The sequence below is a fragment of the Gossypium arboreum genome, chromosome 7 (assembly GCF_025698485.1).
Source record: "Gossypium arboreum isolate Shixiya-1 chromosome 7, ASM2569848v2, whole genome shotgun sequence".
NCBI classification, from domain to species: Eukaryota; Viridiplantae; Streptophyta; class Magnoliopsida; order Malvales; family Malvaceae; genus Gossypium; species Gossypium arboreum.
Window position 1 is genome coordinate 98,781,184 of NC_069076.1, and position 9,585 is coordinate 98,790,768.

General features: G+C 30.2%; 1 protein-coding gene across 2 annotated transcripts; it reads right to left on the reverse strand.

Moving 5' to 3' along the window:
- Positions 1-4,028: 4,028 nt before the first annotated feature.
- LOC108485748 (uncharacterized) lies at positions 4,029-4,868 on the reverse strand. 2 transcript variants are annotated; one of them, XM_017789603.2, is made up of 2 exons: positions 4,370-4,868; positions 4,029-4,260 (listed from the first exon to the last, which is right to left on the reverse strand). In XM_017789603.2, the coding sequence occupies exons 1-2, from the start codon at positions 4,714-4,716 to the stop codon at positions 4,257-4,259; spliced, it is 351 nt and encodes a 116-aa protein (XP_017645092.1). In that variant the 5' UTR covers positions 4,717-4,868; the 3' UTR covers positions 4,029-4,256. The 2 variants fall into 2 exon arrangements, with proteins under 2 accessions (XP_017645092.1, XP_017645084.1); XM_017789595.2 differs by having other exon boundaries at positions 4,029-4,264.
- Between the last annotated feature and the right edge of the window lie 4,717 nt (positions 4,869-9,585).

Sequence of the window (9,585 nt, forward strand, 5' to 3'; positions counted from 1 at the left end):
ACTTAACGAGCCTGAAGAATTTCAAAGTAATGTTATGTTCATTTTACATGTGTTGACTTTTATTATTGATTTATTTGTCAATTTTAATATAATAATAGTATATCATTTTTCAGCTGAAAGTGGTGGGACGCACAGAGTTCGAGGACGTACGCTGCCTAGAGATTTATACGACTTAGATCCTATCGAGCGTGTTAAAGTAAGTAGAAATACTCATGGTCAGCCTGTTGGATCTGAAGCTTGACTTTTAGCAGGCTATTTGGGCATTTTAGCACGAAATGCCAATATGTTGCCCATCAACTACGAATCATGGCATCACATGCCTGATGCAACAAAAATTAGGCTCTCGCTAATATTAAGGTAACAAAATGTGAATGTAATTTATAATACTTTAGTTTAAGTTTCATTTATATTTACATTCTAAACTTGTGTTTTGTTATGAGAGATTTGCTTTAGAGGTCTCCGATGATTATATCAAGAAGGCACTGGGTAAAAAATGGAGAGACAATAAAAGCACTTTAAAAAAACAATATTTTAAGAAAGACATAAGCCTAGAGGAAAAATTGAGAAATGTCCCGCCCGGAATGCTGAGGTACCAATAGGAAGATGGGGTTAGATTCTAGAATTCAAAGAAATGAGAGGTATTGCGTATTTCCAAACTCTTATATATAGTGTTTACTATATACGTAATAATAATTTCATTATGTAGGACCGTGAGCGAGTTGGAACAAGCAAGCAGTAAAAACAAAAATTCACACACACGGCGTAGGGTCGAGAAGTTTTGCTTCTGTAGCTGAGGCCGAGGTATTATGAATTTATTAATTCTTTCAAATATTAATAACTTTCTACTATTAAATAATATTTTTCCTACTATATTATAGGAAGTCAAATCTGGACAAAAAGTTGGACGCCTTCAGCTTTTTGAGATTACGCATAGGAAGAAAGATGGATCTCCTATGACATCTGAAGCTGAAGAAATTATGGTATATTTACCTAATAATATTTGATTTATTCTAAATATTTATAATGTTTAATTATAATTGTTTAATTCAATTCATCATTAGTAGTTTTAAATAATGTTAAGTTATGTTACATTCCTTTTTATTATATATTTCGTTTCTAACTGTTTAATTGATTTTTTAGGAGAAACTAAAGGAGAAGAAGGCGGAATATGAAGCGATTGCTTCGACTGATAGTTCTGTTAATCTTGAAAACATTGATAACAGAATTATCACTGAAGTTTTGGGTCCTGAAAGGTACGGTCGGGTTCGATTTCAAGGATCTGGTGTTACCCCAACCCAATATTTTAGATTCGGCTCCCAGCAATACATGCCTTCCGAAAGTCAAGCTCAAGCTAAAGTTCAGAGGTTAAGAGACCAGATAGCTCAGATGCAAGCAAACACAGTTGAGCAAATTGTCAAGGTTCAACGAAAATATGAAGAACTCCAGCAACAACTTAGAGCGGAGGCAACAGAGAGGAGGCAGGCAAGCAATGAGGGAGGCAAAGGCAAAGGCGATGGCGTGAGCGAGCAAAAAGTACAATGACCTCTAGCTACAGCTTCAGCAGATGTTTCAGCAGTCGCAAAAGCTGCCATCTTAGACATTAATTTTCTCATTGTAAGAATATTTTTATCTTTGTCACGTTTAACATTATTGTAATAATATTTTAAATTACACTTTATTTATTAATTACATCATATATCTTTCGTTAAATTTGAAGTATCATTTAGAATTAATGTTTTTGGTTGTATTTTTATGCTAAATTTGTTGTTTTTGGCTGCATTTTATGCTATATGTGTTATATTTGGTTGGATTTTAATGCAGGAATGGCTGGATATTGGTGAAAAAAATGCATTGCAAATCTGTCAAAATTAGCTTTTAGCGGCACTTTCCCAACAAACGCCGCTAAAAGCCATAACTTTTAGCGGCGCTTTCCCAACAAACGCCGCTAAAAGCCATGACTTTTAGAGGCGCTTTCCCAACAAACGTCGCTAAAAACCATGACTATTAGCTGCGCTTTTTTACAAAGGTCGCTAAAAGTCATGGCTTTTAGCGGCGTTTTTTTTAATAAACGCCACCCATTTAAACTCGAAATTGATTCAACTCAAAATTAATTCAAATTTGAAAGGGTCTAAACTCAAAATAACTTAATATATAATTCGAAGTGACTTGAACTTAAATTAAATATAATTTTTGAAAAATAATAATTATAGTCTAAATTATTAATTTGTTTTTACTTTATAACTTGAAAAATTATAAATTTTATTTTCATAAAATATACAATTGCAACTTATATCATATTTTCTAAATAGTAAATTGCAAAGAAAATGCAAAACAAAAACAAAATCTTACATATTCCAAAATCTCAAAAGTGTTAGATTTTTGATTCGTTTGACTTCAAAACCTTTAAAAAAATAAAATTTATTATCTTTTCATTTGATTTTAATTGATTTGAAAACCATAAAATATTTTGATTAATTTTTAAAATTTTTCATGTGTTCTAAATCTTTAAAATATCATTGATTTATGCTTATCCAACAGATTTTAGATTAGGTAATGTTATTAGGAATGGCCATGGAGTCGAGCGAAGATGAATATTGTTATATCTATCACCGTTTCACGGTTGGTATACTCAGTTCTATCACCCGTCCGCACTATTATGAATATATAATCTTGAAAACTATTATCATCTCTATAGATGTTACATACATTCATCTTTGTCCTGCTCTAATTTAAATTTTAATACTTATATTTAATATTTTAATATTTTTAAAGTCAAGTAAATATTTAAACATAAAATATAAGGATTTTTTATATTACATTATTATTATTACCGTTTTAACAGTTTATATATAAAAGAATAAAATGATAATTTCATATAGTGGAGCAAGTGGGGATAGAACAAGCAATTATGACAATCGCTCAATACCCACTATCTAAAAGAAAAACCCACCTTACACTGCATCCACTTTCCAAAAGAATGGAGCAGATCGATTCAAAATCCATCAAAGCGATTCGAGTTTTGCCATATCTAAATGTTATTAACAATAAAAATATCATAATATTAGATTAAAAATGCTCTTAACAATACAATATTGCAATTAAAATTTAAAAATAAATTAAATAATAACTATTTTCCTCGATAAAAATCCTATAGTTAATTAATCTAAATAATGACTCATTATATTTTATTTCAAAAATTATTTTTGATAGCCGTTACTTTTATAATAAATTTAAATCAACCAATCAATTATTTATTTTAACTTTATTTTTATTTTGTTTTAAAATTCAAAAATTAAACTTTATAACTTTAATAGTTAAACTCAACCTATCCCTCAAATACAAAATGACTTAAACCTGAAACTAAATCGAATTTAAAATAATTTAAACCAAAAATTATTTAGATAAAAAAATTTAAATCCGAATTCATCTGCCCCAAAACGCTTAATTGAAAAGTTTAATCAAAACTCATGGTATTTTGGTTATTAAAATGAATTTTATAAAATTAAGTTAATAAAATAGTGAAACATTAAAAAAATGAGAATTCATTCTCTATTAAATCAATAACATAATTTCAGTGGGAAAAAGCATAAATAATTAAGATCAAAGAGGCCGTTATACAATTAAAATTAATTAGTCTCTCATTAATATATACATATACATCTGTAAAAGTAATATAAACCCAGATACATTCATTATACTATAATGTTTTCTGGACAATTCAAATTACAAAACATAAAAAGCCCATTATTTACTAGACATTAATTTCATATCATATTATACAATATTTAAGAAGCAAAATTAAAGACATATAGAAAGTTGTAGAGGAGAATCAGCTCTTCTAGATTTTGTTTTCCAAGGTTAATTTGGACCGGTTTATCTTCTAGTTGGGATTTTATTCTTAGCTTTTGTAAAGAGTTATGTACAATTCATAGATGAGGTGTTTTAATAAGTAGAGACCAATACCTTCAAAACTAAAGACAGATATTAATAGCAGTATGAATATTAATGAAAGGTGTCTGGACGCATCGTAGTTTAAATCATCCATCGAAATTTTATATGTAACTTGTTTGCAAACATGATATCACTTGAGCTCAAGCTGCATTATTATTCGTACGTTTAATACTAACACTTATCTCGAGTATTATAGGTATTGATATTCATCAACCAAGACACCTTCTCCATGAATCATAGCTCTCCGCGAAAATCAGGGACAAAACTTCGACACCGAACAATGTTCTCTGTTGCTGAGATTTGGATCAACTACCTAAAAGAAAATACTTAAAATTAATGCAAGATTTCTATGAGGAAAGCCTACTCCTCCAAAAAAAAAAAAAACAAGTAAAAGAAGGAAACGTATTATGATCCCTACAATGGCTTCTTCTTCCCAGTTGTAAACGGAGTATGGCTAACTTGTAGAACCAAGAAATTCCCACCAAACAAATCGTTCATATGAGCTTGCCCATGCTTCAACCTGTTCAAAGCTTTCCTCCATGAAAGCTTAAGCCTTGACAACACCCTGCTTCTTTTTCTCAAGAACCTTGTTAACCCAGGGATTCGAAGCTTTGGTCGGCTTCTAATGGCGAACCTCTTGAACCTCGGCCTCTGCCATTTCCTTGAGGTCTGCTTGAATTGTATTGCTTTTTCTTCTTCGGCTTCATTAAAACTACACTCTTCGTTCTTCAGCCTTTGATAAGAAAACTTGGGGATGGAAGCCATTACATAAGTAGTAAGTTCACAGTAAGTAAATATAGGGTAGGTTTAGGATGAGCCTGTGAAGGAGAAAGTGTTGAGTTTGCTTTTCCTTCACAGGATTTAATGTTATTTTTTCATTGCTTTTTAGTGTTTTTTAAGTGTCGTAGTGTGTGAATTTTTTTCATGTGTATAGATGATAAAGTTATTTATTATCAAATATTTAAATAAAAATATTAGATTTTAAAAATAAATTTTCATAAAAATATTAGATTTATTTAAAATATAAATATGAGTGTAGCCTAAACTATTTAATTTTTATACAACACTTATTTCTACACATTAACTCCTTATATCTTTAAATTAAAATAAAATACACGCTCAAATCAACGCTATCCTAATTGTTGTAAAAGTAAAAATCAACTAAAACAAGACTCAACAAGCAATCCGACTTAATTTTTATTTTATAATACATTGGTTATTTACTTTTATATATTATGATATGAAAAATAATGTAAATATTGAAAATATGTTAAAGTTGAATATATTTAAAAAGTTTAATAAAATATAAAATTACTATACGTTAAACAAATATAATATGTCATTTTTAAAAATATATAAATAAATTGGGTAGGTCATTTATAAATATAAAAGATTAAACAAACAATTATATATATATATATAATATTAATAATAATATATATAAATTAAATTTAAGCTGGACTGAGAACCAAGACTCGCCGATGGAAAATGGAGTTGAGTGCAATAAAGGCAAAAGGGAAGCTGGAATTTGTTGGTAAAATGGTAGTTAAAGATAATACTACAACTTTACGTCCACGTTATTTATAAATATTGTTGGTAGCCGCTACCAATAGTTTGTTTCCATCTAACCATTCTTGTCGGTGTTTTAAACGTTTGGTGAGTATTATTTTGCACAATATCTTTTGTATGATCTCAATTTTATTTTTCAATTTTATTAATTTAGTCCTTATTACTTTTTTTAAGTTAATTTTAGTTTTAATATTATAAAATGGCAAATTTTACCATCAACTTTTTAAAAGATGTTAAAATTTTGTGTTTTTTTTAAATAAAATGTTAACTAAAACTTTAATATTTGAAACGTGACAACATACAAGACAATCCAAGTATAATTTATTTAAATATTTATAAGGATTTTTTTAAAATTTTAAATATTTTAAGAAAATGGTATATGGAAAGTGAAGATTTTGCAGGCATTTTTTCTAAATTTATTTTTATTTTTAGAAACCATCTTTTATTTAAAATTTATTGTATATTTTTTGAAAATATTTATGTATTTTATATATTTCTTTGATTTTTTAGAATTAGGATCAAATTGAGACCATTTGTAAAGTTTAATAGTTGATTTTTAAAATTATGACTAAATCAATACAATATGTAAAATTTGAGGGCTAAATTTGTTATAATACCAATTTTTGAATTGTCACATCACCTTCTCATCAAACACTTAATGACACTTAACAAAAATGGACCAAAAAAAAAAAACAATCTCAATTAGTTAAGTGATAATTTTAAAAGTTTTAAAAGTTGGTGACCAAAAAAGAAATTCAAGTATAATTGGGTGACCTGCAATGTAGTTTATCCATAATGTTTATCGGCTATTTTGTTTAAAGATTATTTAAAAGTATGAATAGACAAAAATATCATTATAATAATATTATAGGTTGAACTACATGAAGGTCACTAAACTTATAGTAAGTTTATATTTTTTTTGTTCAACTTCAAAAAGTTACAAAATGTCACTAAGTTATTTTATGACTTTCTCTGTTCGCACTGTCTGCACCAATCAAAAGGTCTCATTCCTCTTCTCTTCTATAGTTCAATTTTTTTCATTAAACAACTTTGAATACCATGAATTTGCAAATCAAAATCGAAACAACTTTCTTCTTCGATCTCTAACACTGATCGTCAAATCAACTTGAATCTAAGATATGTTCTTCTACTCGTCGATGAGTATTGGTCTACCGTACCAATCGTTGAACCGTCACTTAAAGCTCTCTAGTCGAACTTTAAAAAAATATAACAACTAAGTGACTTAAATATAACCTTTCAAACAGTTCAGTTACTTAAATGAAAACTTTCGAATAATTCAGTAATTTAAATGAAAATTTACGAATAGTTTTGTGACCGTTGTGTAACTATTTGAAATTAAGTGACCAAAATGTAAACTTACTAATAGCTTAATGACCTTAGGTGTAGTTTACCCATACACACATAAATATATATATAATTTTATGCGGGGGTTATAATACATGCAAATACATGTAAATTTGATTTATGTGATTTTTTCCTTATTGCACTGATAACAAATGATTGGATCATTTTCTTTCTTGCTTAACTCTCCTTTGGTGAATTCTATTCTTTAAAGTGTTTTGGCTTTGTTGAACTTCATGAATTTCTTGAATTTTCTAACAAACATAGCCATCTCTTCATCTCATCATCATCTTCCAAATCTTCACTAGAATTACCATCTTCCATTGTTGTTGATTTGAATGTCACACCAATTTTTTTGGAGCATCCTTTGTCTCTTGAGTGTTGTGGTTGATTTTCATTTCATATGTCAATAGAGACCCAATAAGCTTATCAAAAGAAAGAGTGTCAAGGTTTTTTAACTCCTCTGTAGCCGCCACCTTAGCTTTCTATGATTTTAAAAGGCTATTCAACATCTTCTTCCCCATCCCCTTGTTGGCATAGGTCTTCCTAAGTGCCTTAAGACCATTGATAATATTAGTAAAGCAACTAGACATCTCCTTAATTCCTTCATTTGACTTGGCCTTGAACAATTCATAGTTGAAGGTGAGAAGAGTTATCTTGGACTCATTGACCCTACTTGTCCCCTCTTGTGTGACTTCAAGCTTGTCTCCTCATGTGTGACATCTACTTAGCATTTCCACATAAAGAGGCTCTATTATATTTTTTGGAGCTTAGTGCACAAAATTGAGTGTGCATTGCCTTGGTATTCAATATCACCATATTGATATCAACTTCATCCTATTCATCTTTTTCTTTCTTGACTATAGTGCCATCAACTCTTTTCTTAGGGATGGATAACCCATTCGTGATTCACACCTTATAATCATTAGCTTGGATGATTAACTTCATTCTTGTCCTCTAATATGAGTAATTAGTGTCATTGAAGAGTGGAAGCCTCATGGTAGAATGATCTTCTCCCAACATTGTGGAGTTTTGCTCAAAGGTCATCAAACACACATCCTTCATGGTGGAAACTTGTAATATCCTGATTTTGGGGCTAGTCGGAATAGTGGTTTCGTGACCACAAAATCCGAGATATAAATAATTATTTTATGATTATTTTAAGGTCTATGATATGATTGCATGATTGTGTGAAAATTTCGTGAAGAAATTTTATGCATAAAGTGCTTAATTTGAAATTTGGGACTAAATTGAATAAATTGCAAAACTTGTGTTCTAGAAGTATTTTGCATAAAATTGAATTAGATTATTAATTAGAGGTCCTTAAAGAGTAATTTTACCAATTTCTAAGTCTATGGACAAAAATTGGACATGGATGGAATTTTGGAAAGTTTAGTAGTAAGGGTATTTTGGTCATTTAGGGTAAAATGAATTAAAATACAAAATTAAAAGCCAATTTTGCTCATCTTCAACCCCATGGCGAATATAGCAAGGAGAAACCATGGCTAGGGTTTTCAAGCTTCCAAGCTCGATTAGCAAGGAAAACCGAAATTCGGCTAAAATGGGAAAATACCAAGTTGTGGACGAAATGGTAAAAATAGCCATTTTCGCATACGAGGTAAGTTCATATGTAAATGTTGGTAACATAGTTATTATTTTAAATGTTTTAATGTTTTTTAAATGATATGATAATTATTATGAAATATTATACTTGTGATAATTGTTTGATAATATGTCAAATTATGTGATATACTTGGAAAATGTGAAATACTACCGAGTATCGGTATCGGCATTCCGTAGAAGATGGTTGAGACACATGATTGGGAAAAAGGTCCCGTTGAACCTCAGGAATGGATTAGGATACAAGTGACATGTCACTGGGATATTTGGGCATCCGAACTCGTTGAGTTGAGTCCGAGTTCACTTATGGATGCGAGCGTCCGAACTCGTTGAGTTGAGTCCGAGTTCGTGAGATGTAACTAGGCATCCGAACTCGTTGAGTTGAGTCCGAGTTCACTTATGGATGCGAACGCCTGAGCTTGTTGAGTTGAGTCCGAGTTCACTTATGGGCGGGTTACATGGTAGCTTGGCTACATATGTGGCACTTATGTGCAAGTTATCCATGTATCCGAATTATATTCCGATGTGTTCAACGGGTAAAGTTCTACTCAAATGGAGGAATACTCAAGATGAAAGGGACGTATTGGTAAGTGTTGTGAAATGGATACTTTGAACAGGTATGTACTTAACCCTCGGGTTGAAAACTCGATATAACAATAATATGGTAAGATGATAAATGAAAAGGTGATATGAATGTCTTGGTGATGATTATGCAAATGATGTTTTATGTTTGCTTATATGGTTATGTTACTTGCTATTTGCATGTGAGCTTACTAAGCATTTATGCTTACTCCCTCCTTTTCATTCCTTATAGTGTTGACAAGCCAGTTCGGAAATCGGAAACGGTCGGAGGCACGCTCACACTATCCGTATACCATCTTGACATAATGGCTTGTATATTTTAAGTATGGCATGTATAGCATTATAATCATTTTATATGTATAGTCTTATGATATGGTTATTGAGTGGTATGGAAATAGAAATGCTTGGTAATGATTAGCCATTGGAATGGCTAATCATGATCATATTTGGTATTATGTATGTCAAATTGCTAGCTAATCCATGGAAACCATGAAATAGGTA

Coding starts and splice junctions, on each gene's coding strand:
- LOC108485748 (XM_017789603.2), bottom strand. CDS start 4,716: ATGGCTTCCATCCCCAAGTTTTCTTATCAAAGGCTGAAGAACGAAGAG.